This window comes from Tiliqua scincoides, chromosome 2 (assembly GCF_035046505.1).
Source record: "Tiliqua scincoides isolate rTilSci1 chromosome 2, rTilSci1.hap2, whole genome shotgun sequence".
In the NCBI taxonomy this organism is placed as follows: Eukaryota; Metazoa; Chordata; class Lepidosauria; order Squamata; family Scincidae; genus Tiliqua; species Tiliqua scincoides.
In genome coordinates, this window is record NC_089822.1 from 264,337,070 (window position 1) to 264,364,498 (window position 27,429).

General features: G+C 48.0%; 1 protein-coding gene across 2 annotated transcripts in view; it reads left to right on the forward strand.

The window, feature by feature from the left end:
• Positions 1–743: 743 nt before the first annotated feature.
• The window catches only part of LOC136640348 (zinc finger protein 850-like), a 34,783-nt gene continuing 8,097 nt past the window's right edge, over positions 744–27,429 (forward strand). Inside the window, exons 1-6 of one of the 2 annotated variants that reach the window (XR_010793781.1) lie at positions 744–760; positions 1,964–2,046; positions 2,638–2,764; positions 5,967–6,047; positions 7,630–11,623; positions 24,822–24,862. Coding sequence is in view for 1 of the 2 variants with exons in the window: in XM_066615408.1 (XP_066471505.1) it covers positions 1,972–2,046; positions 2,638–2,764; positions 5,967–6,047; positions 7,630–9,911; positions 14,011–14,013 (2,568 nt within the window). In the remaining variant the exon portion in view is untranslated. Of the gene's footprint in view, positions 761–1,963; positions 2,047–2,637; positions 2,765–5,966; positions 6,048–7,629; positions 11,624–14,010; positions 14,014–24,821; positions 24,863–27,429 lie in introns of those variants that run through there. The other variant, XM_066615408.1, reaches the window with a different exon arrangement.

Consider the following 27,429-nt stretch of genomic DNA (forward strand, 5'->3'; position numbering starts at 1 on the left):
GTTCCATCCCTCCTGATGCAGTATCATCATCCTTATCAGTATCCCTCCTTATCAGTATCATCATGCTTCGAATTACAAAGTAACAGCAAAAGAGAGGTCCCTGCCCCAAGGAGCTTACAATTTCATATACATTTGCCTTTTAAAAAAACATTCAAATAATTCATGATACGTAATCAGCACACTGGATGGTATGCAGATATAGGCTCCAAGTTGATGTTATAGACCCCATACGAAGTGTGTGCTAAGCCCCCTGCTTCCCACTGGCTTCCCACTCAAGGCAGCTCCTGTCCCTGTTGCACCTTCCCTGGTCTTCCTGCGCCTGAGTCCCCTTGGGGTGCTTGCAAGACTCCCTGCAAAGACCTTCCAGCCCCTCCACTCAGGGATAGGAAAAGAGACCCTGGAAAGAGTTTTGGTCCGAAGTGGCCACTTGCAGCTTTCGAGGAGAGGAGAGGAGAAGCTCATCAGCCCCAGGAAAAGTAGCAGAGTCTGTGCTGAGCATGTTGCATGAGATGCTGCATTGGGGAAGAGGAGGAGGGAATGCCGGGCTGGAGGAGATCAGCTTGGGAATTGGAGGGTCCAAGACTTGGATCCTCTGCAGGGAGTTTCCTCTTGCCTGACTGGCACTCAAGGGGTTAATAGGAGCGACTCCAGATTCCTAGAGGGGTGACGGGGGAGGAGTAAGAGAGTGGGGAAGCCACTTCCTGCTCTGCCCCTTTCCATTTCCTTCCCCCAGCTGTTGGTGGAGGAAAGGAATACAGAGGTGAGTCCCCCAGGTGGGCAGACAGCCAGGCTCAAATACAGCCAGGGGAGGGGCCGAGAAGAGGAATTGTGACAATCCTCCCCTTACATGCTAAGCTTTGGGTCTGCCCTTAAAGGACTTGGTTTCTGTGGTGGGGTTTTTGACAGAGACAGTGTAAGAGCTGGAATAGGGGGGGCAGGAAGGGGCCATGCAGCACTGAAGTCCATGCCAAAAACAGGATTGTGGAAAGGACTCTGGAGAACATCATTTTAGGCTCCTGCTGTAAACAGAGGTGGGTGGCATAAAAGTTGTAAGAAAGAGCTGGAGTTTGAGGCGGATAAAGATCCTTGCAGTGTTCAGGCCTGATCCAGGGAGCTTGTTAGGGAGCTGATCCCTTCAGAAGAAGGAGCTGAGGAGGAAAGACAAAGCCCCAAGTGTCTGCCCTTCCTTTACACAGCCTGCATCAAAGCATCTGCATCATTCCACCACCTGCATTTGCAAATCAGAGTCCCTACCCCACCTCAACTCAAATGGTCTGAGTTACAGGACATTACCTAGAATCAGTACAGCACCTGTCTTGCATGTTGCTAAAATTCCGTCTTAGTGACAGGACTTCCTGAAATAACAGAGACAGGAGGGCTGGGTGATGCAGAAATTACAGTGGGTCTTGGTGTGCCTGACATATGTGGAAGGAATAAGTATTGTAATTAGATTCCAAGGAGAAGAGGGAGGTACCTGGAGAGGGGAAGGAACAGGAGCAAAGGAAGGAAGGAAGAAGTGGCAGAAGGAAGAAGTGGAGAAAGGGAATGAGGATGTGTGGGAGTCACCCACTAAGGCATTCCTGTTTCAGAACCAGAGGTATGGAGCAAACATGACAATACAGGGGGCCCCTGTATCTGCAGATCCTGTATCTGCGGTTACACTTAACCATGGATGTGGGAGGAAAGTGACTATTTTTTTTGCCTAGATAGCCATTTTGAGACCGACAGAGGCAGCAGGCAAATGTGCATGGCCTCTGCAGGGCTCAGAAGACCCTCCAGAGGCAAGGGGAACACAGTTCCAGGGAGGCGTCCCCGGTATCAGCAGATTCACGTATCCGTGGGGGGGGTGTTCTCGAATGGAACCCCCGTGGATACCAGGGTATGTTTGTAGTGTCAAATTGCATAAGAAAGTCAAGCTTGAAGAGGGCATGAAGTCTTCCTTTCACATTTGTACCCCTCACAGGCAGTGGGATGGCATCAGGGTCACCTTCTCGACCGTTCCCTCTTTTCCATGGAGCAGAACTGACAACCATGCAGCCTGCTCAGGTAAGGGGCAGATCATCAGGGCAACATGGAAGAAGGAGCTTGGCTGTCTTCTTGAAGAGACACTTTTGTTTCTGTTGTTGTGAGATCTCTTATTTGGCCACTCAGAAGAAAAGTGTGTGCAAACACTGGAGAACTCCAGGGGTCAGAGTGCCGGTCAGTTGATCAATAGAATCTTGTAGTTTGCCCTCTATACTTCAACCTCTCTTGCATATTCTGAGATGTTCCTTGGAGTCGAGAATTCCATTCTCTTCCTTTCTCAAAGCGACAGGGGCTGTTCGATTTCACTGGCTGGAGTGAGGAGAGGCAGGATTCAAAGTCACACGCAACTCCCTAACCTTAGCAATCGTTTTTTGTTTCTGGCCTTCCAGGTTACTACTGTTGGTGTGATCACTCAATGAGCGATTTGGTATTTTATTTCAGGACCCCAAATGTCAAGTAGGGGGCATTTATCCTGTCAGAAAAAGCCCAGGCAACTGGCTGGTCTGATTTGCCAAATATACTGCAGGAAAATTCAGTCTGTGGGCAAAAGAGGTGGAAGGTGTTGTATCAAAAGAGTGGGACATTATTTATAAGACTACCTTTTCCTTGCAGGGTCTGGTGTCCTTTTTGGAGGTGGTTGTGTGCTTCACAGAGGAGGAGTGGGCTCTGCTGGACCCAAGCCAAAAGGCTCTGTACAGAGAAGTCATGCTGGAGAATTATGGGATCGTGTCTTCTCTGGGTAAGGATGTTCTTTCTCCCCGTGGGTAGGAACAAAAGGGATGAGCTGTTCTTCTAATTTCACACAGTCAGGATTGCAGTATAGAAGTGGGACATGTGGAATCTGGAACATATGCCCTTGGTGTGCCAGCTGTGCCTTGCTGTTACAGAACTGAGCCTGGCCTCACTTGGCCTCGCTCATTGCTTGTTGCACAGACCAACCCTATTGTCACAGGTTCGTTGCACAGGAGTGCGCACTGTTCCAAAGGTGCTCTGGGTTTTATACTTTCACCTGTATCCATCCCTCCACCTTCTTTGGAATATAATTGTTAAATAAAAATAAGCTTATGCAGTGAGCTTCCCCCCCCCCCAAATTCTTGTTATAGAAGATTTGACATGCATAACAAGCATGTTTTTTAATTTTCATTTCTCTAGGTGAGTTTTAAGCATAAACTGAACTGTGCAATATATCATGCCAAAATGTTAGGAGAAAGTCAAAGCACGTTCTCTTCAGTAGAGAAAGCATTTTCAACTAACAGGTATCCCTTTTCAAGTTTGTAACAAGAAAATAGTTAAAGATAGAATTTACAGATTTTACAATGCACTGGAAAAGTTTATGACATATCATATACACTCATTTGTAGATTCATGTCTAGAATTTAGCCATTTTAGGGTCACTAAGGTCACAGTATAGGTGCAGCCTATTTATCCTTGAAGTTTTTTATCTGTGAATTTATCTCAACCCGAATGGGGTGGGGGGAACTGAAAGTCACACACACCTTTGCCCTGCACTGGCATCTCTCTCCTTTTCCAGGCAGCCCAAAACACTGCAAAAAGGCTCTGCCTCAACCAGGCAGGGAAATAACCCTGGAGCCATGGAAGAGGTTCCCCTTTCGAAGGAACAGTAAGATTCCTGAGCCGGGGAAGAGGGGGCAGAAAACCTCTGTAGCCAGAGCATGTGCAGCAAGCTGGAGCTCTCTCTCTCTCTCTCTCTCACTCGCACACACACACACGCGCACACACACGCAGGCAGTTGCAGTAGCAACAGAGGGGATTACTTTAAAAAAACCAGGGAGTGTTTGCCCAATTCCCCCCACCCCCATGGTGCAGGCTCTCCTGCTCCAGCCTATGAAAACAAAACAGCAAGGCTACAATCCTCTCCACACTTTCCTGGGAATAAGCCCCATTGACTAGAATGGGACTTACTTCTGAGTAGAAACGCATAGGACTGGACTCTTAAAGGTCACCATCCCACCTGTGAAAGAAGCAGGGACAGCTGGCAATGGGAGGGCTGAGTACAGAGGAGGGGAGGGGATTGAGAACAACTGCCTTAGTTTCCTTCCATTCGGAAGTGTCAGGCTGTAGCGTGTTTGCTCTATGGACTCTATGGAATTTAGCACAACGTGTTTTTTGTTAATCACGCCGAGTCACAAAACGGAACTAACACAGATAAATAGACTCCACCTGTACTACCCTTGCTTTCTTTAACCTTCATTTCCATGACAGCCCAATGTTGTTCTCATCCGGTTACTCACATGGGAGGTTTTACATTTAAGTAGAAGTAGAAACAGCAGTTTATTTGTATCTTCTTCTGCTACCAAAAGACACGCCCGTTTGCCAGATCACCTCCAGGGCCTGGCAAAATTCTCGAGTCAAGTCTCAAGTCAGAACCCCTCAAGTTGCGAGTATCAAGTCTGAGCCTTAAATGTATAGAATAAAGGGAGGTGGTGGTATTTGAGGAGGGGAGAGGTAAATAATTGGATTTTGACACAAGGTCAGCTAGAGGTTAATCCAACAGAGTTATCCAAAGCTCCACCCAAATTTTACAGAACAGCAGCAAAAACAGTAATGGAACTTTATTGGGCAGGATTTTTTCAAAGGAATGCTTCTGCTTGTTTTGTTTAATGCAGAGTAGAGAGACTGTTACTTTCTCTACCATGGTATTTGGAGCAGCATCCTTGCATTTGATTTCCCTTCCGTTTTATCCCTCACTCTCTTGGTAACTTGCTTCTTCCTCCTAGAATTGTAGGTTTATTGAGTTTCCCCATTAATATACGTTATAGTTGAACCACTGCACCCATGTCCCATACATGCTCTAATAGGTTATACTGAGCCCATGGTGTACTTATACTTTGCCTTTGGAATTGTGAATCAGTTAGTTTCTGATAAATGGAGCCAACATATACAATTAACATTGTTAGGAATATTTATATACTGCTTTTCAGCTAAAACTAGTTCAAAGTGATTTACATAAATGGTTCATGTTCTCAAAGGGTTCACAATCAAATAAAATATGGGGGGGAAAAATCACCAGCTGATGGACACAGGTTGGAGTACAGACTATTCCTTCCTGAAGTACAGTCCTTTGGAACGTACTTCCCCCCCCACCTGCATCCCCATTAGAATTATCTTTGATTTTTGCAGTCACTGCAAGCACAAGTGCATCTTGCTAAACTGAAGAACAGAGCATGCAGGGCAATGCTGCAGAAAGGAAACTGCCTGAACATTCTTCTGCTTCCTGGTCACGTTCAGTTAGTTGTCCTCTAGTGTTCAGGCTGGTTGCCTGCCTTCTGTTCTTCAGTTTAGCAAGAAAGTAAAGCAAGATACACTCACAGCTTCTCCTGTGTGCCTGCTCCTCACTGCCTAGCTGATTGGTGGTGATTAAAGAAAAAGGTAAGCAAGCACAAACATGAACATACACACTATAGATAGGGACTCTGAGCTGAAATGGTTCCAAGTCGATAGCTGAGTTGCGAGGCCCTGACTTCAAGTCATAAGTGGAGTCTGGTTCTTTGACGGCTGCGACTTAAGTGCAACATAGGGATGAATCCTGTGAGTTGTGCCCACCCCTGCTGTATTCCCAGCCTGTTTGCAGAATTGCCTCAGAAGAAGGAGGGGGAATGTTGGCCTTCTGGCTGAGGCTTCCCTTCCATGTGTTGAGAGGTGAGTGGAAGAAACATGGCTAGTTTTACCCTCATAGCTGGATGCTCAACTGGTCATTCATTACAGCTGTGCAGTGAGCCTGCACCCACATAAGCCAGACTGGCACTTTGGGGTCCATGCAGTTGGTCCTGCAGCACATCCATGTGTGAGAGTTCTGCAAGGTCCCTGATTGTCCTTTCATGTCCCCTTTTGGTGATTAAGGGGCAATTCAGAGTCAGGTTGCTTTGGAAAGCCTTGATATATTGTAGTTGGAAGGATCTCATCTCTTGTTTATTTCTTAGAGGATGTTCCCAAACCTGCCTTCATTTCCCAGCTGGAACAAGGGGAGTGTGCATTTTTCCAGGATCTCCAGGACTTGGCAGGTAACCTGCTTATGCACAATACTACTTAACACAGCAGTAGCTTCAGACTAGAGGGTGCTAGGTGAATTGGAACTCTTCACAACAGACACTCCCCTCCTTTCTGGGGAGACTTGGCACTGGTTAGGATGATGAGTCAGCAAAGTACATCTCTGCCATTCTGACCTCAGCTTGCAAGCCATGACCGCAACTTGGTTGAGCTCTAGACTGAAAGTGCCATTGTGACCTGAGTGAATGATGCTTTGGCCCTCCCTCTTCCACTGTACATCACAACCTCCTCAAAGAGTCTTGCAGAGGGGTCAAAAGGATTTAAATCCCCTTTTCCCTCTGAAGCCTTCTGATTTGCCCACCCCCCCTACAACACACTCCTCTGGCACAGCTGCACAAGTGGTTTGGGAACTGGGGGGCTTCTGGCAGCAGCAACCTTTCCAGCCCCTAAGCCATCCCAAGAGCAAAAAAAGGGTAGTTTCTATTTAGAGCATGGTCTGTAAACCCACCTTGGATGTGACTGAAGCATGTGTAACACTGCCCAGATTGGATTCCACTGCAAGGAGTTGGCACCTCAGCCAAAGAATTGCAAGAACCCATCCCACTTGCTCTTGTGCCCTCAGAAATGTCATCCAGTTGTTTTGTCTCAAATCTGCCCTGCCTTTTCTGCTACAAATCTCATGTGGGAGCTACAAGTGCTTGGCTCTGGGTGAGAGTGTGTTGGAGTAGATGGACATAAAGTGCCGAGATGTTGCAGTCAGAAGTAACGATTCTCTTTATTTTCTCTAAAGAATTTCCCAAAGCTGACTTTGTCTCCTGGCTAGAAGTTGGCAAGAGAACTTCATTAGTGGATATGAATGGGACTCATTTCAGCTGATATGGATAGACTAGCAGCAAGTCAAAATGAGACTGAAAATCATTTTTGAAATGAGATGGGAAATCTCATAGGCAAATTTCTGTTTGCCAGCACATACTATCATACCTGCTTCCCCTGCCAGTCAAGAGATTGCAGAAAAACAATGCCATCAATCTGGTTTTTCTCCAGTTTATGCCTGGGACATGTTTGGTCTGTGCCAGAGATTCACTACCCCAAGATGGGTGTTTAAAAGAGCCAGTGGAAATCTGCTCCTGATGTTTGCTGTGCCACTGAGCTCTGTACCATCTATGTGCCATTGAAACAAGAATCGGTGCCAGTGAATCTACAGGGGTTTACTTATGAGTATACAGTGGACCTTTAGCATCCCTCAGAGGATCTGTTCCAGGACCACCTGCAGATTCCAAATTCTGTGGATAATTAAATCCATGGAGAGGCCTGACTGGAAAAACCAGAAGTGCCTTTCAGAAGCCTCCATATGCTCCAGTAGGTGTGACCTCCCTGCACCTCAGAAGATTTCCCAGACCCAACTAGAAGGTACTTCTGATCATGTCCAGAGGTCCACTGAGGCCCTCCAGCTGTGGAGTCAACAGCCACAGTTGGTCAAATCCACAGATGCCAAACTCATGGATAAGGAGGGCCTGCTGTATACGCCCAGGTGTATGTGCTGGAGATCCCATTTCTCTACTGCACTGCTAATCAGCTTTTTCCTCTCTGTTCTAGGAAACGAAAAACAAGACAATGAGGGTCAGAGGGAGCCTTGTGGGGTGTTCCCGGAATCAACAATTTTTGGTGTAGAAGAACAGACTTTTAGAGACCAGGACAGATCAGGGAGACAGGAGGGAATCACAGAACCTGTGTGCAGGACCACATCTGTTGATTCTCAGGGTTATGACCTCCCTGATATCCCAATTCAACAGGAATATCCTGAAGGGAATAGAAGGAAGAAGCAGAGTTTGAACATGGACACAATCAAATGTAAATCCAGCATTACCAACCAAATCCGCATAGGGAAGAAATGGCTTAAATGCTCTTGGACGAAAGGCTTCAGTGCAAGCACAAATCTTACATCCCACAAAAAGAGCTCAATTCTGACTTTACATCAAAGAACTCACTCAGGGGAGAAACAATATAAATGCCTGGAGTGCGGAAAGAGCTTCAGTGACAGGAAAAGTCTGACTGTGCATCAAAGAACCCACACAAGAGAGAAACCGTATAAATGCTTAGAGTGTGGAAAGAGCTTCAATAGGAGTGATAGCCTGATCTTGCATCATAGAACCCATACAGGGGAGAAGCCATACAAATGTCTGGAGTGTGGAAAGAGCTTCAGTCGTAGCTCACACCTGACTGAGCATCAAAGAACCCACACAGGGGAGAAACCATATAAGTGCTTGGAGTGTGGAAGGAGCTTCAGTAACAGTTCAAGCCTGACCATTCATCAAACAACCCACTCAGAGGAGAAACCATACAAATGCTTGGAGTGTGGAAAGAGCTTCATTCGGTGCTGGTCCCTGACCTATCATCAAAGAACTCACACAGGGGAGAAACCATACAAATGCTTGGAGTGTGGAAAAAGCTTTGTTCGGAGCTGGGACCTGACCTATCATCAAAGAATCCACACAGGGGAGAAACCATACAAATGTTTGGAGTGTGGGAAGAGCTTCATTCGGAGGTGGTCCCTGACTTCTCATCAAAGAACCCACACAGGGGAGAAACCATATAAATGCTTGGTGTGTGGAAAGAGCTTCAATCGGAGGTTAAACCTTACTGTACATCAAAAAACCCACCCAGTTGAGATGCCATATATATGCTTGGAGTGTGGAATGAGATTCATTCAGAGCACAAACCTGGCTGTGCATCAAACATCCCATACAGGGGAAAAACCATATAAAGAATCCACACAGGAAGAGAAACCACCTAAATGCTTGGAATGTGGAAGAAGCTTCAGTAACCGCTCAAGCCTGACTTTTCATCAAAGAACCCACACAGGAGAGAAACCCTACAAATGTTTGCAGTGTGGCAAGGGTTTCATTCGGAGCTCAGACCTGATTGCACATCTCAGAACCCACACAGGGGAGAAACCATTTAAATGCTTGGAATGTGGAAAGAGCTTTAGCCAGAACTCACACCTGACTTCACATCAAAAATCCCACACAGGTGAGAAACCATTTAAATGCTTGGAATGTGGAAAGAGCTTTGTTAGGAGGTGTCACCTGACTACTCATCAAAGAACCCACACAGGCGAGAGACCATATAAATGCTTGGAGTGTGGGAAGAGCTTCACTGTGAGCATAAACCTGACTGTGCATCAAAGAACCCACACAGGGGAGAAGCCGTATAAATGCTTGGAGTGTGGGAAGTGTTTCAGTAGGAGTGACAGTCTGAGTTTGCATCAAAGAACCCACACAGGGGAGAAACTGCCTAAATGCTTGGAGTGTGGAAAGGGTTTCATTAGCAGCTCACACCTGACTATGCATCAAAGAACCCACACAGGAGAGAAACCATACAAATGTTTGCAGTGTGGCAAGGGTTTTATTCGGAGCGCAGACCTGATTGCACATCACAGAACCCATTCAGGGGAGAAACCATTTCAATGCTTAGAGTGTGGAAAGAGCTTCAGCCAGAACTCACACCTGACTTCGCATCAAAAATCCCACACGGGTGAGAAACCATTTCAATGCTTGGACTGTGGAAAGAGCTTTGTGCGGAGGAGTCACCTGACTACTCATCAAAGAACCCACACAGGCGAGAGACCATATAAATGCTTGGAGTGTGGGAAGAGCTTCGCTGTGAGCATAAACCTGACTGCCCATCAAAGAACCCACACAGGGGAGAAACCGTATAAATGCTTAGAATGTGGAAAGAGCTTCAGTCGGAGTTCAAACCTGAGTGCACATCAAAGAACCCACACAGGTGAGAAACTATATAAATGCTTGGAGTGTGAAAAGAGCTTCATTTCAAGCTCAGAGCTGACAAGGCATCAAAGAACCCACACAGGAGAGAAGGCATATAATTGATTGGAGGGTGGAAGAAGCTTATGTTGGATCTCTTATCCAGTGTTTGTCATTGCGCTCTCTCATCCTCATCCTGGTTATTGTGGCCTCTTGCATCTTAGAAATATTTTCAAGATATGCATATTTTTTCTTCTGTTATTTACACAATGAGTTCCTACTTGATAGCAAAGTGCTTGTTTCTGTCCATCCTCTGATGCCAATGTCACTTCCTGCTTATGTTGTTACTTTCATCCCTCAACCTATTCCATAATTGCTATTTGGCGTGCTGTATGAAACGAGTATGATATACCGGTTACAGATGGATCATCTCTTTCCCCCACCCATGTTTTTTCTTGTTAAGCGCACTCTGCCCCTCCTGCATTATTTCCCTTTTTCGTTATGTCCTCACATTTTAATATAGAGCAATATGGACCTTGATACTGAGCAACAGAGCTTCAGATGCCAACGTCAGTGGATGGCAGCGCACAAGATGAACTGTTTTCCCAGAACTTCTGTACACAAAATGGATAGTAAAGATACAACTTTTCTGACATACAAATCATGCTTCTAGAGGAATGGTAAAGCCTCAAATTCTTTGTGTACATATGTCCCTACCTCCACCACCACCAGAATTGCATATCCTGGGAGGAAGAGGATAATTTCACTTTGTATCTCCAGCTAAATGCAATTTTTCAGTCTTTTTTCTACATCTTCTGCCTGTATTTACATTTTGTATTTGCCCATCTTGAATCCAGCTTCAGTATTCTTTGTTTTGTGTACTAACACATATGCGTTTTGCCTGTTGTATTGTACCTGGAACTTGCACATAGCTGTGTAAACCTCATTTCAAGATGCCAGACATCTCCCCCCTGGCCCCACTGTGTGGTGACCATTGTGTATTTGCATTTTAATTGACAGTTATAAGCTTTTGACCTACATCTTTCCTGAATTCCCTTCCCTTTTGCACTCAAAGCTACACATTTGTACATTATTAAACAGCCCTCCTGATCACCCCCAAATCCCTGATAATTAGTCTGCCCCCAGTTCTGCACTTAGCAGCAACTCCAAGAATCCATAAATGATAAGGGATTTTGCTCAGTAATGGGTCACTCTACTCCAGGGGTCTCTAAACTTTTCAACCAAAGGACTGCATCAAATATCTGGCACAGTGTCTAGGGCTGGAAAAAAAATATAAAATTTAAATAAATACATTAGAGATGGAACTTAGATGAATGAGTAAATGAATGGGCTCAAATGCCCAGGATTTCTCCAAGCACCAACAGAGCCCAAGAAATAAATCACATACTTAAATGGACCCCCATTCCCCCACCCCACAAGCACAACTCTGGTTGTGTTTGGTCAACTGGCCAGAGGCTCTCAGTAGATAGAGACTGGCCGCGGGCTGCATTTGGCCCCCGGGCTGGGGTTTGGAGACCCCTGCTCTACTCTAATACAACATTCCCATGTTGTGTCCTGTGACACAAGATTTAACACAAGCTGCTCAAAGGATCTCCGTATCCTTTTCAGGAACTCAGGTAGCTCAATTACAAAACTCCTCCATTCCTTATCTCTCCCCCCCTTTCACTTCTCTCTCCTCATCTCTAGTGGCCAGCAGCTGGGGTGGAAGAGCAGGGATTCCTAAAGCTCCTTTCCCTTACAGTGACCTTTTTGCCTGACTTCTGATGTACCAAGTATGCTGCAACACAAGGGATCTCCACCTTAAGGTAGGAACACAGTACAGGTGGAGCCTATTTATCCACATTAGTTCTGTTCCATGACTCTCAAGTTGTGCTAAATTCCATAGAGTTATGCGAATATGCTGCTGCCTGACACTTCCAGATGGAAGGAAACTAAGGCAGCTGTTCTCAATCCTCTTCCCTCTGCCATACTCGGCCCTCCCGTTGCCAGCTGTCCCTGCTTCTTTCACAGGTGGGATGCTGAACTTTTGAGAGTCCAGTCCTATGCCTGCCTATTCAGAAGAAAGCCCCGTTGTAGTCAGTGGGGCTTACTCCCAGGAAAGTGTGGATCATTTTGTTTGTGTCTGATGGAGCAGGAGATCCTGCACCATCTGGGGGTGGGGGGTGGGAATTGGGCAAACACTCCCTGGGTTTTTTAAAGCAATCCCCTCTGTTGCTACTGCACCTGCCTGCCTCTCTCTCTCTCTCTCTCTCTGTCTGTCTGTCTGTCTGTGTGTGTGTGTGAGAGAGAGAGAGAGAGAGAGAGAGTGCACATACTCCGCTGCACGTGCTCTGACTACAGAGGTTTTCTGCCCCCCCTTCCCCTCTTCAGCCTCTTTGCTGGCTCAGGTGCTCCAGGAGTCTTACTGTTCCGTTCCAAGGGGAACCTCTTCCAGGACTCCAGGGCTATTTCCCTGCCTGGTCTAGGCAGAGCCTTTTTGCAGTGTTTTGGGCTGCCTGGAAAAGGAGAAAGATACCAGTGGAGGCAAAGGTGTGTGTGACTTTCAGTTCCCCCACCCCATTCTCCTCTGTGGATAAATAGGCTGCACCTGTAAGCTATTTCTGGTCAGTGAAACATATCACTTATTTGCATGCAACCTTTTTATCTATTTTACAGTAAAACTGTAATCTTTGAGTGAGGTCATCTCAGTCTCTTCTTGGAGGGAAGGAGATTCTCTGCATTACCCCGATCTATCCAGACTATAAAGATGGTGCTGTGCAACACGTTGTGCTCCCTGTAATCTGTTTTTCTGGTGCCCCCAAAGTTTCTCTGCATTCTTCTTGTGTGACCATCTCACCTGTTTTTTCAGAGGACACTCCTGTCTTCCAAGGGTTAAACAGAAGGAGTCCAGGTTCAGGTGACTGCAGAGGCCTCTTGAGGGAAGCCCAGGAAGGAGTTGGGGTGGTCATTTGCCTTCCGCACCCCTTGTGCGAAAGTTACCTTCGAAATTCCCACACAGGAGTGTCATGGAAGTGGGTTTCCCCCCTTCTTCTTTGTCAGTTTGTTACAGAGGAAACAGGAGATGGTGCTGTGGAAGGTAAAATTTGGAACGTTTGGATAAAGAATATTTTGTAATGCCTTACAAAATAAATGTAAATGTACAAAATAAATGCACTAAATGTAACATCTATTATTAAGAACATAAGAACAGCCCCACTGGATCAGGCCATAGGCCCATCTAGTCCAGCTTCCTGTATCTCACAGCGGCCCACCAAGTGCCCCAGGGAGCACACCAGATAACAAGTCTGCATCCTGCATCCTGGTGCCCTCCCTTGCATCTGACACAGCCCATTTCTAAAATCAGGAGGTCACACATACACATCATGGCTTGTAACCCATAGTGGATTATCCTGGAATATGGGGGGAGACCTTGAAATAGAGCAGTGGTCTCCAAACTGCAGACTGCTGTGTGCTGGGAAAGGCGTCCCCAGTGTGGTTCTGCTGGGGATTCTCCTTTCCCCACCACCAGTCTCCCTCGAACTGTGCCTCAGCCAGCTGTGCCTGCCTGGAAATCCAGGTACAATGGTTGTTGGGGCGACAGAACCTGGAAGTGGCTGGCCAGAGCACAGTTTGGGGGAGATTGGTGGCAGGGAAAGGAGGCTCCCCCATGGAAGAGCAGCATGTAAGTGCTGCTCACACAAGGGAGAGTAGACAGGGCACCGGATCCAGACTGCGGGCTGGAGGGCCCTGAAATAGAGCTTAGAGACAGTGGCATCACTAGGATTGGCGTCACCCGGTGTGGGAGGCCTGCACTTCACCCCATGCAGTGGGCGGGGCAACTCCCCAGGTGGTGGGTGTGGTGATGTACCATCGCCCTGCCCCCACTGGTTTTTTGACTGTATCTTTTGTTAGAACACAGATATTTCAGTGTGGTTTGTTCCATTGCATTCTGCATGAAATTACGCATTGATTGATATATAACATGATGGGATTATTCCTCCAAACTGATTTTAGTGATTTTGAAAACTTGTAGAGCAGCGGTTTTCATCCACTGTGCCGCGGCACACTGGTGTGCCGTGAAGCTGCCTCAGGTGTGTCGCGGGACCAAGGAGTCAGGCAGCAGCGGCAGCAGTGGTGATGGCGGCGGCGGCAGCAGCTGCGCATGTGGGAGAAGCCACTGCTTGGAGCCTCGCAGCAGGAGAAAAAGGGGCAGCCCGTGGAATGCTCCTGCTGTTGCTGGCCTGAAAGAGCTCCCAGCCTGCAGGAACGTGGAGGGAGTGAGGGCCAGCAGCGAGAGCGAGGAGGGAGTACGGGCAAGCCAGAGGGTAGAATAGGGTCCAGAGCCAGAAGCAGCTGGCTGGAAAAGGATCCCTGAGTGACCCTCTTCCTTGCCTGCAACGCCCCAAAGTGACCCTGCAAGCGTTACCTCCACTGGCAGGGCTTGGGCAGTAAGGGCGCTGGGCCACAATCCTGTCCACACTTACCTAGGAGTAAGCCCCATTGACTATAATGGGGCTTACTTCCAAGTAGGTGTACAAGGCTTGGTCACACTCTTTCTTGAATACATGAGCAGGCAAGTGATACTTTTCTCTTCCCCCACCCCACCTCCTTCTCTCCTGCACACACATCCCCCCATCATAACTGCAGTTAATTCCTCTCTTTCCGCCCTGTCCTGCCCTGCCCTCCCTCTTCCCCACCTTCCAACGTCCAGTTGCCTCTTAGTTATATTAATTAAATTAATTGTAACATAATAATGTAATTAAAAACTAGTAGTGTGCCTTGACAACTTTAGTGCCTTGTCAGTGTGCAGTGAGCTGAAAAAGGTTGAAATGGCTGTTGTAGAGTTACACACACACCCTGTCAACCTACTAACACCTTATTGCAGCAGTTCTCAAACTTTTAGCGCCAGGACCCACTTTTTAGAATGACAATCTGTCCAGGACCCATTAGAAGTAATGTTGTGGCCAGAAGTGACATCATCAAGCAAATTAAAATAATTGTGACTAATTAAATTAAAATAAAAGAACTAATTAAATAAGGGGGAGCCAGTCCTGTTCCACCAAGTGAATCTACTCTGAAGTAAGTCCCATAGTGGTCAATGGGGCTTACTCTCAGGAAAGTGTGGGTAGAATTGCAGCCTGTGAGCCCAATCCTATGCATGTCTACTCAGAAGTAAGTCCCACAGTGGTCAATGGAGCTTACTCTGTAATCTGCCTACAATAACAACCCCCCCAAAAAGAATCAGTGAGATTTCCAGCCCTCCCCGGTGCCCAGTTTAAAGTTCTTCTATTTCAGGCTTATCAATACAAAGACCCACCTGGCTTTGCAAGTGCAAAATAGAAAACTTCCCCTTACCAGCTGAAGCCTCTTTTTGGTCCTTTTTAGTGGGGGGGCGGGGGGGGGCTGCCTTCTGTTGCAGTCCAGCTCCATCTGATCAGGACCCCTCTGGTGTCCTCGCATTCCCCTTTGCCTGGCCTGACCACCAGCCAAGGCACGCCTGCCTACTCATGAGTAAACATGACAGTGAAGCTGCTTTGCTTTCCATAAGGCCCCATAGACTGCAGCTGGGAGGGAGGAACCCCCTTCTCCGGTGTTTTTGGGCACTGCACTCATTGGATCAGGACCATTCTGACGTTCTTGGAGTCCTCTCAGCCTGCCCTTTCTGATGGACTAAGGCAAGTACGCCTACTCACGAGTAAACATGCGATACGGCTCACTTTCCATAGGGATCCATTCATTTTTTCTTCTGGTTTTTTGGCCATAACCTTTGAGCAAAAGGAGTGATTTCAATTCAGCTTTTTGCACTACACTCTGCTGGACATTCCGCATCCAACGGTGTATGGCACGATGGGGTAGCTCCTATGGCCCCGCGAAGTTAGCGCATCCTCCCCCCAGGGCGCCTCACCCCCCCAGGCGCGTCACCTGGTGCAGCCTGCACCGCCCTAGCAATGCCAGTGCTTAGAGAAGCATACTTTCCTTTGGATAGCAGTGGGTGATTTCAAGTGTGAATTGTGCTGAAGTTGGTTGAGAATGGAGAGGGAAGCGAGTGATGGGTGCAGGGAATTACAGGGCTGTCTGATCTACCAAGCAAAAAGAAGAACTTCCCCAGATGGAATTAATGATATTTAGGTCAAGGTATCTTAAGTGTGAATTAGGGCACAAGCCTAACCAGGTCTACTCAGAAGTAATCCTATTTTATTCAGTGGAGCTTACTCTCAGGAAAGTGTGGTTAGGATTGCAGCCTCAGGGCCCAATCCTATTCAATTTTCCAGTGCTGGTGCAGCCTTGCCAATGGGGCATGGATTGCATCCTGTGGTGGGGAGGCAGTCACAGAGGCCTCCTCAAGGTATGGGAACATTTGTTCCCTTATCCCGGGGCTGCATTGTAGTTGCATCAGTGCTAGAAAGTTGGATAGGATTGGGCTCTCAGTTATCTTATGGGTCAGTGTAAGTTCAGTAACTTGCTGATGCATTGTAATTGGGTAAAAACTCCATAAGGGAAGGATTTCTGGGTATATAAGAGAGCCAGGATATGTCCGTTGCTTGAGCAGCAGGCTGTTAAAATGGCCATTCTAGCCATATGGTGGGGCTTAGAGCTGTGCAAGTAAATGGTTTGTGGATTAGCTAGTGTTGTTGTTCTCTTTCCTTCCTATTATGCCTTGTTCCTGTGGGAAATCTTCCTTTTTGGTTTATTTAATTTTACTCTTAAATAAATGGTCTTTTAAGGTTACGTTGGAGTGCATATTTTTCACTTGACCTGGAGGTAGTGAGTTGCCTCAAGGGACCTGGAGAGTTTGGATAAACACCCACAAGTTGAACAATCTTGTCTTCCACCACCACGATGTTTCTGTTGCTGAGCTTCTGGGTAACTTGAAAGGCACATAGTGGAAGGGACATGTGTGTGATTGAAAGGTGCTTGTGGGTTAGGGTTAGGTGGACCATGCCGCCAGAGGATCTGGGTGAGCTGAACTAATTGGGGGATTGCAGATTATGTGCCCTTGGGGATTGCAGACTCTTAAGGTGACTGGCCCCTCAGCAGAACAAGTATGAGTACAAGAGTGTGACAGCAGAGGACTGGCTGGGTGTAAGCTGAGGTTGTGCAGGGGGAGCTCCACCTGCATGCAGATGGAGTACGAAGAAAGCTCAGACGCAGCAGGACTCTTCAGAGTGGGGTGGCACAGCTCTGAGACAGGGAAGGGACTGAGGACTAGATCCCACTCACAGGTTACATGGCGGCTGATCCAGGCACTCAAGCTGAAGGCCATCCTGGGTTAGTGGACACGTTTCACAGCTGTCCGTTGCAGTAGCTAAGAGCAGAGCCTTTGCGGTTGCTAGAAGGCTGCCCCTGAATTTCTGCATGTTGGGGGGGAATCCAATCAAGGGTGAGGCTGTTGCTGTTGGTGGTGTGTTAGAGAGAGGTACGTTTGGGGTGAAATATACCTCAAATCCACTGCTCCCTTGGATCCTTTGCTAAGGGCCATTGATGCAACCCATGTCAGCTGTCCTTATGGATGGGCTGGCCCTGTAAGGGGAAAGAGGGAGACAAGGCAGAGCCATTAAAGAGACAGAAGTGAGTTTGGTGCTTTTCCACTGTATAGGCAGGTGTGTTCCTTTTCACCACAACATTTCCTGGGATTGGAAGTGACATGGGGCTGTCCTTCTCCTTGTGCCGGGAAAGCGTTGTGCGAATTCTCTGGGATGTTTTCCCCTCAGTTCAAGCTAGGTTAAGGCTTTGTAGGATTAGGACAAAAGCACAACAAACAGCTTTGCTTTCTCAGCTGAATCAACAGACTGCTAAGGGTATCCTCCCACCCGCTTCATTTTATGTCTCCATCTCCCCTTCTTCTCCGCCGGCCTCTCCCCATTTGAGCAGCTGCATAGAAAGGAAAGAAAACAAATACGCTGAAAAAGACCATGAGGCAAAAAAAAGAGACAGGTGAGGAGGAGAAGGTGGTAGAGAGGGAAGGCAATGAGCAAGGTCACGAAGAGGTGTGCCACACCACACTCATCCCCACATGTTGTGGCAAGGAGTTCCACGGATTAATCCAGGAGTGGCTGACCTTTCCACTTGAGGGCTCCTGGACTCTTAACAATTGTAGGTGAGGGAATTTCAGCAAATGCCGCTTGTCTGCACCTGCTGAAATTCCCCCCTCTGCACAAGTGTTAAAGTCCAGGAGCCCTAAAGTGGAAAGGTTGGCTACCCCTGAATTACTCGTTGGGTCAAAATACATTTCTCACTTGCCCGCCACTTCATTTAGTGAATGACCCCTGGTTCTGGTGTTGTACAAATTTGAAAATAACGTCCCTTTTTCCACTCTCTGCATCCCAAGCATCATTTTATACATCTTGGTCATGATCCCCCTCAGTTGCCTTCTTTTTAGACTGAACAGCCCCAAATGTTGTGGACTTTCCTCATAAGGAAGGTGCCGCAGCCCACTCACCCTTTTGGTCACTCTCCTCTATACCTTTTTCACTATATCCTTTTGTGACGTGGCAACTAGAACTGGACACAATCAAATGTGGCCTTACCATCATCCATTCGTGCCATTGACCATTTTATTCTCAATCCCCTTCTTAATTATCCCAAGCATGGAATTGCCCTTCTTCACAGTTGCCAACGCTTTCATTGAGCTGTCCTCCAACTCCCTCATATTTCTCTCCTGATCTGTCAGCCAGCAGCTCAGAGCCCATCAGCATGTATACGCAGTTGTAATTTCTTGTTCCAGTGTGCATTACTTACTGACATGGAGGTACATATGCCATGTTGCTTCCCATTCCCAGTTTGAAGAGATCCTTCTGGAACTCTTCACAATCCATTCTGGACTTTACCATCTGGAAAACAGCAGTGTCATCTTAAAACGTGGCCGCCTTGCTTCTTATCCCCATTACAGAAGTTACTCAGTAGCTAAAGTATTACAACCCCGTTGTGAATCCCATTAGGTGACTTGACACAAACCAGCTTCTGCCATACTCAGTGCCTTCCATCTGTGATACGGTACTGGACTACCTTACAGAGCTGTTTTGTAAGAGACAGTCCATATGTGAAACCAAACAATGAAGAGGATCAGGGATAGCTGTACACTTAGAATAAACATGTATGTAGAACCGTGTAGGAATTGATGCCCCCAAAGTGTTTTGATATGAATTTTGATTCGGCTGCCTTCCAAAGGAGTTACATGGATATTAATCTTTCTCATAGGTGTGCAGGTGGGAGGTTCTCTTGCATCTTTGTGTCAGATGCAAATAGATTGTCTTGTCATTCCCAGTGCGGACATGTAGCAAAATAAGCTGTTGCCCAAGGACGATGATTGGATCTCTGTGAGTCACTGCTCTGGTCTGGCCTGCCCTCTTTACAACCAGCCTCTGCTGGAGACGTGGCAGATTCCCCATATTTTGCATCTGGGGTGATTGGCATCTGGGGTGATTGGCAGAGCCGCCACCTTAGGGGCCACTGGTGCTTCGTTCTGGGCAGGAAGTGCTGCTCTAAGTTGGTCTCCTTTCTAGTCAGGGGCCATGTGCAGATATTAGTGCTTCTACTGTTATACAAGAGCCATTGTTCATCCTCGGCGATTTCAATGCTAGAGTTGTTGCTGATAACAGTTCATGGCCCACTTGCTTAGGTCAGTTTGGCACTGGGAAGATGAACGAAAATGGCCAACGCCTGCTAGAGTTTTGCTGTCATCACGGTCTCTGTGTCAGCAACACGTTCTTCAACACAAAGCCCCAACATAGAGTCTCTTGGAGACATCCAAGATCAAAGCACTGGCACCAGCTCGACCTGATCCTCACCAGACGCTCCGGCCTTCCCAGCATCAAGATCACACGCAGTTATCATGGTGCTGCCTGCGACACTGACCACTCCCTGGTGTGCAGCAGAGTGAAACTGCAAACAAAGCGACTGCATCACACGAAAAAGGAAGGAAGACCTCGCATTGATACCAGCAAGACCCGGGATCAGAGAAAAGTGGAGGAATTTGCACAAGCGCTTGAGGAATCTCTTCCAGGCCCGGCCGACGCAAATGCATCCAACAGATGGGAACATTTCAAGAATACTGTTTACAACACCGCCTTGTCCATATTCGGCAAGAAGACCAACAAGGCGGCAGACTGGTTTGAAGCCCACTCTGAGGAGTTGACACCAGTCATTGAGGAAAAGAGGAGAGCTCAAGCAGCATACAAGGCCTGTCCCAGTGAGCGCAACCTGCAGGTCCTCCGAACTGCTCGCAGCAAAGTCCAACAGACTGCCAGGAGATGTGCTAACGACTACTGGCTCCAGCTATGTTCTGAGATACAGATAGCAGCTGACACGGGCAACATCAAGGGGATGTATGATGGTATCAAGCAGGCCCTAGGTCCAACACAGAGGAAAATTGCCCCTCTGAAGTCTGCCACAGGCGAGGTCATCCAGGATCGGGCACAGCAGATGGAACGCTGGGTGCAGCACTACTCTGAGCTATATTCCAGAGAAAATGTAGTCACCGAAGAAGCACTGAACAACATTGAGTGCCTGCCTGTGCTGGAAGAGCTTGACAGTGAACCAACCCTAGAAGAACTTCACGTGGCCCTGGACTCCCTTGCCTTTGGCAAGGCACCTGGAAAAGACAGCATCCCTGCTGAAGTCCTAAAATGCTGCAAAGAGATCATCGTCACTGAGCTGCATGAAATCCTCTGTCTCTGCTGGAGAGAAGGTGGAGTACCTCAAGACATGAGGGATGCAAACATCATCACGCTGTACAAGAACAAAGGTGACAGGGGTGACTGCAACAACTACCGCGGCATCTCTCTCCTTAGCGTTGTAGGAAAGCTGTTTGCCCGAGTTGTACTAAAGAGGCTCCAGGTACTTGCAGAGAGCGTCTATCCAGAATCGCAGTGTGGATTCCGAGCCAACAGGTCCACCACTGATATGGTATTCTCCCTTAGACAACTGCAGGAGAAATGCAGGGAACAACGACAGCCACTCTTTATAGCCTTCATAGATCTCACAAAGGCTTTCGACCTGGTCAGCAGGGACGGCCTCTTCAAGATTCTCCCCAAGATTGGATGTCCACCCAGGCTCCTCAGCATCATCAGATCTTTCCACAAGGACATGAAGGGCACTGTTGTCTTCGATGGCTCCACATCAGACCCTTTTGACATCCGAAGCGGAGTGAAGCAGGGCTGTGTTCTTGCACCAACCTTGTTTGGGATTTTCTTCGCTGTCCTGCTGAAGCAGGCCTTTGGAACTGCAACAGAAGGCATCTATCTCCGGACCAGATCAGATGGAAAGCTCTTCAACCTCTCCAGACTGAGAGCAAAATCCAAAGTCCAGCTGAAATGTCTGCGTGACTTCCTCTTTGCCGACGATGCAGCTGTCACTACCCATTCTGCCAAAGATCTCCAGCAGCTCATGGATCGTTTTAGCAAGGCCTGCCAAGATTTTGGACTGACAATCAGCCTGAAGAAAACACAGGTCATGGTTCAGGATGTGGACTCACCTCCCTGCATTACAATCTCTGCACATGAACTGGAGGTTGTCCATGACTTTGTGTACCTTGGCTCAACGATCTCCGACACTCATTCTCTCGATACCGAGCTAAACAAGCGCATCGGTAAAGCAGCTACCACGTTTTCCAGACTCACAAAGAGAGTCTGGTCCAACAAGAAGCTGACGGAACATACCAAGATCCAGGTCTACAGAGCTTGCGTCCTGAGTACACTTCTGTACTGCAGCGAGTCATGGACTCTTCGCTCACAACAGGAGAGGAAACTGAGCGCTTTCCACATGCGCTGCCTCCGACGCATCCTCGGCATCACCTGGCAGGACAAAGTTCCAAACAACACAGTCCTGGAACGTGCTGGAATCCCTAGCATGTATTCACTGCTGAAACAGAGACGCCTGCGTTGGCTTGGTCATGTCGTGAGAATGGATGATGGCCGGATCCCAAAGGATCTCCTCTATGGAGAACTCGTGCAAGGAAAGCGCCCTACAGGTAGACCACAGCTGCGATACAAGGACATCTGCAAGAGGGATCTGAAGGCCTTAGGGATGGACCTCAACAAGTGGGAAACCCTGGCCTCTGAGCGGCCCGCTTGGAGGCAGGCTGTGCAGCATGGCCTTTCCCAGTTTGAAGAGACACTTTGCCAACAGTCTGAGGCTAAGAGGCAAAGAAGGAAGGCCCATAGCCAGGGAGACAGACCAGGGACAGACTGCACTTGCTCCCGGTGTGGAAGGGATTGTCACTCCCGGATTGGCCTTTTCAGCCACACTAGACGCTGTGCCGGAACCACCTTTCAGAGCGCGATACCATAGTCTTTCGAGACTGAAGGTTGCCAATACAATACTGTTATACATCAATTACTATCTTCATACTTGGTGCTTTATAAATTAACAGTCAACGAGAGGTCGCTGCTCCAAGAAGCTTACAATATTCAATACCTCTGCTTTTTGAGGGGGGGGGATTCAAATAGTTAATTGTGTCTGCACACTAGATTAAGTGTGTCAAATATAAGGCTCATGGACTGGATGTGGCCTGCAGAAGCTCTTTATTTGGCCCACGTGTTAGTTGGGCTCTCCCAGCACCGCCATCAGCTGCTGAGCTACAAAGTGGTGTTTTGGCAGAAGTGGCACTGTCATGAATATGTACAGTTTAGGCCTAGTAGCATGTAAAGCCTGTAACCAGTAACAAGCTAAACCAGTAACAAAGAAGTGGCTTGCAGTTCCTAGCTGCAAGGAATTTACAATTCAATGGAAGGTGATAATGTAGCACCTAAGCAGACAGAGAGGCGCCCATGAATCTCCAGGGGGAGGGGAAGAGCTAGGAGGACTAGCATCCAGCCCCACTTGGGAAGATTCCGGCCCCAAGGGTCTCTGATTGGACAGTTTAAAAGAGCACAGAGTCACCTCAGACCTGTTAGCATGAGAAGTATAAGAACAAAGCCCAAAGGGTGTGTCTGAGTCTTTGTCTTTTGTCTGTTTGGTGGAAAAGGTTGTGAGTGCAACATCCTGGAGGGAGAGCCTAATCCCAGGGCCATGTGGCCTGTTAGGTAACTGGGACCTGAAAGATCTACAAAGAAAGCTGCCCCAGGTGAGAGTTAGGGAAAAATAGAGATAGCCAGTTAGCTTTGTTATTTTAATGCTGATACATTTCCTAGATGTTTTATGCCTCTAGCATTTGCTGCCTTTTGTAACTTTATGTAGCCCTATGTATTTAATAAAGTAAAAATCCTTTTACTAAGTTGTTTATTGTCTGTTGGGGACAAAGGTTCAGAATCCTGCCTAGCCGTTCAGCAAGCTAGCAAATACTCATTGAGGACTAGTAACTTGAGGACTGAGGCTTTAATAAAAGAAAGTGCTCAGTGCCTGCAAGGGATAGAATTAAGCCTAGAGGGTCTCAGTGTCCCTGGACTGAGACACTGGCACATACAGGGTGGTGGCAGTACTACCGAACAAGGGTCCTTGAGGGCTCTAGGGTTCAAGAACCAAGAACTCTGAGCACCCCAAAACCCTGGCAGTTTACGACAGGTACTGCTGAAAGGGTGGTGCTGGGAGAGCTCAGTTTTCATTCAGGTCACCCTTTTAGCAGTGCTGAGTCAGTGCTAAGTCACTGCTGAAAGGGGGCTCCCCATGTGATAGTTGGGCTCTCCCAGCGCAGCCCTTTCAGCAGTGCCGCTTCTGCCAAGGTGCTGGGCATGAGAGATGGAAGGAGGCCTCAAAAGATGAGGAACTGTCCTGGAGGGGGGGGGCAGATCAAGAGGGGTGAGAAAGAGAGATGCTGTGGGTGCTCTGGGTGAACCCAATTCTCTTGTGGACGGTCTTTAACAGCACTGCTTCTGTCCTAGGCATGACTTTGCAGAGCATCTCTCAGCTGCTGAGCTGGAAGTGATGCCTCTTGAGTGGTATTCAGCCTGCTGTGTGAAAGGAGTGTGATCCCCCCCTGCACCTAGATGTTGTTAGGCGGGTTCCAGCTTGATGTTATATACTCCATACAAGCTAGTGCTGAGCCCCTCCTCTCCACTGGCTTCCCACTCAAGTCAGCTCCTGTCCCTGTTGCACCTTTGGGGTGCTCTGAAGACTCCCTGCAAAGACCTTCCAGCCCCTCCACTCAGAGACAGTATCTCACTGTCTCTTCAGTAACCCACTGAAGGCGGCTCCTGTCCCTGTTGCACCTGCCCTGGTCCTCCTTCACCTGAGTCCCCCTAGGGTGCTTGCAAGAGTCCCTGCAAAGACCCCAGCCCCTCCCTCCCAGCCCCTCCACTCATCCCTCCTGCAGGCTTAGAAGAACCTCTGCTGCAATCTTTCCTCTCGGCTCTCTAAGGGTTAAGAGAAGCAACTCCATATTCCTAGAGGAGTGAATGGGAAGGGGGGGAATGGGTGGGAAGCCACTTCCTGCTCTCCCTTCCTTTACTTTCTTTACTAGAAGAAGCAGCCTTCTCTGGTGAGTCCATTTGGGGGGCAGAGTGGGTGGAAGGGAAAGGAAGGAGGGGGAAAGTAAAGGGAGGGTAGGAGAGAAGCCCATAGAGGAGTAGGCAGAGGATTGGGCTCAAAGCCCAGCCAGTGGGGGTGGGGGGCAACTGAGAAGACAGACAGTGACACTCCCCATTTGCATGGAGGCAAATGGGGGTCCCAGGCTGAAGTGGGTGGAAAAGAAGAGGGAGGGGAGAAGCCCCCGGGGGGGGGAGACAGACAGGCTCAGAGCCCAGCTGGTGAAGGACAGCAGGGAGAAGGCTGAGAAGAGGAGCTGTGACGAACTCCCTCCCCTAATTGCATGCCAGGCTTTGGGTCTGCTCTGGAATGGCTTCATTTCTATGATGGGGGTTTTGACAGGGACTCTGTAAGAGCCAGAACAGTGAGGGCCAGAAGGGGCCATTCAGTACTGAAATCCGTGCAAAAAAACAGCTGGATGTAGGAGGGACGCTGGAGGACAATGTTTTAGGCCTGGGACTGTTCCTGAAACAGAGTCAGTGAGTACTTTTAACTGTGTTTTTAACCTATGCTGAATTGTTGATTCTGTTTATTGTTTGAACTGTTGTCACTTGCTTGTTCCAGGTTTTAAAAGAGGCAGGTGGGATAAACATCATAGGAAGGAGAGCTGGAGTTTGCCGCTAAAAAGGATCCTTCCAGCATCCACGTCTAATACAGGGAGCTTATTAGAGAGCTGATCACTTCAGAAATAGGAACTGAAGAAGACAAAGCAAGGTGAGGCCCCCCAGTAAGTAAGCAGATAAAGATTAAAAGCCTCAAATGTCTGCCCTGCAGAGAATGACATCCTTACATAGCCAGTGTCAAAACATCTGCATTGTTCAAGGTGTGTGTGTGTATGTTTTTTTTTTTGGGGGGGGGGGGTTTCTTGGAAGATGAACTTCCACCCAGGACTGAAGCATTTGTTCCAGGAAACAGTCCTGCCGGATGCCCCCATTGCATAGGACTCCCAGCCCCTGCATCTGCATATCAGAATTTTCCCCAACATTAGCTCACATGGTCTGAGTGACAGGACATCACCTGGAATTGACACAGCACCTGCCTTGCATGCTGCTAAACTTTGTCTTAGGGACTGGGCTTCATGCAAGGGTATGAATAGGAGGAAGGAACTGAGGCAGAGAATGCAGCAGGAAAGGCAGATCCTGGCAGGCCTGGAAAGGAGAGGGTGGACAAGAGAGCCACCCAAGAGAGGGTGGACCCCTAGATGGGCAGAGGGGGGAATAAACAGGGACAAAGTGGTCAAAGGATTTGAAGAACGTGAATGAAGATGTGTGGGACTCGTCCCACTGGGGCATTTCTGAATCAGAACCTGAGCTATGGAGCAAATAAGGAAACTGCGAAATTGCACATGGAAGGGAAGTTGGACACTAAAGATTAAAGTCTTCCCATTGTGTTTGTCTCCCCCACAGGTAGTGGGATGGCATCAGGGTCATGTTCCCGACCGTCTCCTCTTTCCTGTGGAGCGGAATTGGCAGCTAAGCAGCCTGTTCAGGTAAGAGGCAGATCACCGGAGCAACATGTAAGAAACGGCTTGGCTGCCTCCTCCTTTCTTTTAGGCCTTGAAAGAAACCTTTTTATCTGGGACTGAAAGAAATCATATTTGACCCTTCAGAAGAATAGTGTGTGTGAACACCAAAAAAACTCCAATGCTGGTCAGTTGACCAAATCAATCTTGTAATTTGTCCCCTGTTATTAAACTAGCCTCACATATTGTCAGATGTTCCAGAATTTATGTAAGGTGCCTGGCATGAAGGAGTCCAGAATTCCTTTCTCTACGTGGCACGCTCCCCTTTTCAGGACATCAAAGGGTCCTGCGATTGCACTGGCTGGAGTAAGGAGAGGCAGGGAGCCTTTTCTCCCCAGCCTTTCTGGAGTCACACACAACACTGATGGTTTGTTAAGGAACAGAAATATGATTTCATGAACAAGGAAAGCATTTAGGGTTGAATCCAATCCAACTTTCCAGCACCAATGTGGCCGTGCCAACGAGGCCTGTGCTGTGTCCTGCGATGGAGAAGCAGTCATGGAGACCTCCTCAAGGTAAAGGAACATTTGTTGCCTTTCCTCAGGGCTGCATTGTGGTTTGCAGGATTCTGGAAAGTTGGATAGGATCAGGCCCTTTGTTACTTAAGAGAATGAATACAGTTCACACACAGTGTCAGAACCGTAAAGCTACTCCTAACGCTCACCTGACTCCTGAGCATAGGCAAAGGGAGATTCTTCCACCCATCTTACCAACAGTGATACAGACAGGGATCCTTGATGGAATGGTCAAAGGCCAACCTCTCTCCTGCCCCAGCAATAGGCTTATGTACCTGAAAGGTAATTTCTGACCAACCAGAGGGTCAGAATGAATGAATCTTCTAGAAGATGACCTCATTGGCTGATGCAATCCTGCTCCCCCCCCCAAAAACTGGAGAATCACAGCTGCACATTGTTCTTAACTGGGTAGTTCACTGCCCAGCGCGACAGCTGACTTCTCTGACTTCTAAGTTCAGCTACTAGAAGACCAGTAAGGCTCTTTGCACTGTCTCCAAGCAGCACTACTTTTCCAGGGCAGACTAAAATGGCTTCTGGTCTAACAAAATGGTACCCAGCCTGACCATTCTTTTTACCCTGTTCACCACAACTATTTGAGATGGGTGCCTGCAAGAGGATGCTTGCACAGAGACAAATCAACAACATGAATTTTATTTTTTTCTGTAATGAACAATAAAGCTTCTTTGCAGCATCAAAGTTGGCACCAAGAGAGGCTGCAATAGAGCATCCCTTCATGTCCCCCACTTGGCCAGAGGAATTGCCAGGGCTGCAGGGATGCCAGCTGCTCACTCTCCTGGTTCTCTGCTGCTGCCCCCCCCCCTGCAAGCTGGGATCTGGCTGCAATCGCCTGCCCCCCTCCGTCAGGCAAGAATCCAATTCAGGGATTCCAGGATTTATAGAAATTTCATCGTAAAGGAGTGGAGAAAAAACTCAGGCAAACCACTGGTCTGATATGCCAAATATGCAGCAAGAAAATACCCATTGATCCCAACTTAATTCCTCTTTTCAGACTTTGGGCAAAAGAACAGGGGGATGTTATGTCAAAAGCATGGGGCATTATTTGTGAGGGCAGACTGCCTTTTCCTTCCAGGCTCTGGTTTCCTTCGAGGAGGTGGCTGTGCTCTTCACCGTGGAG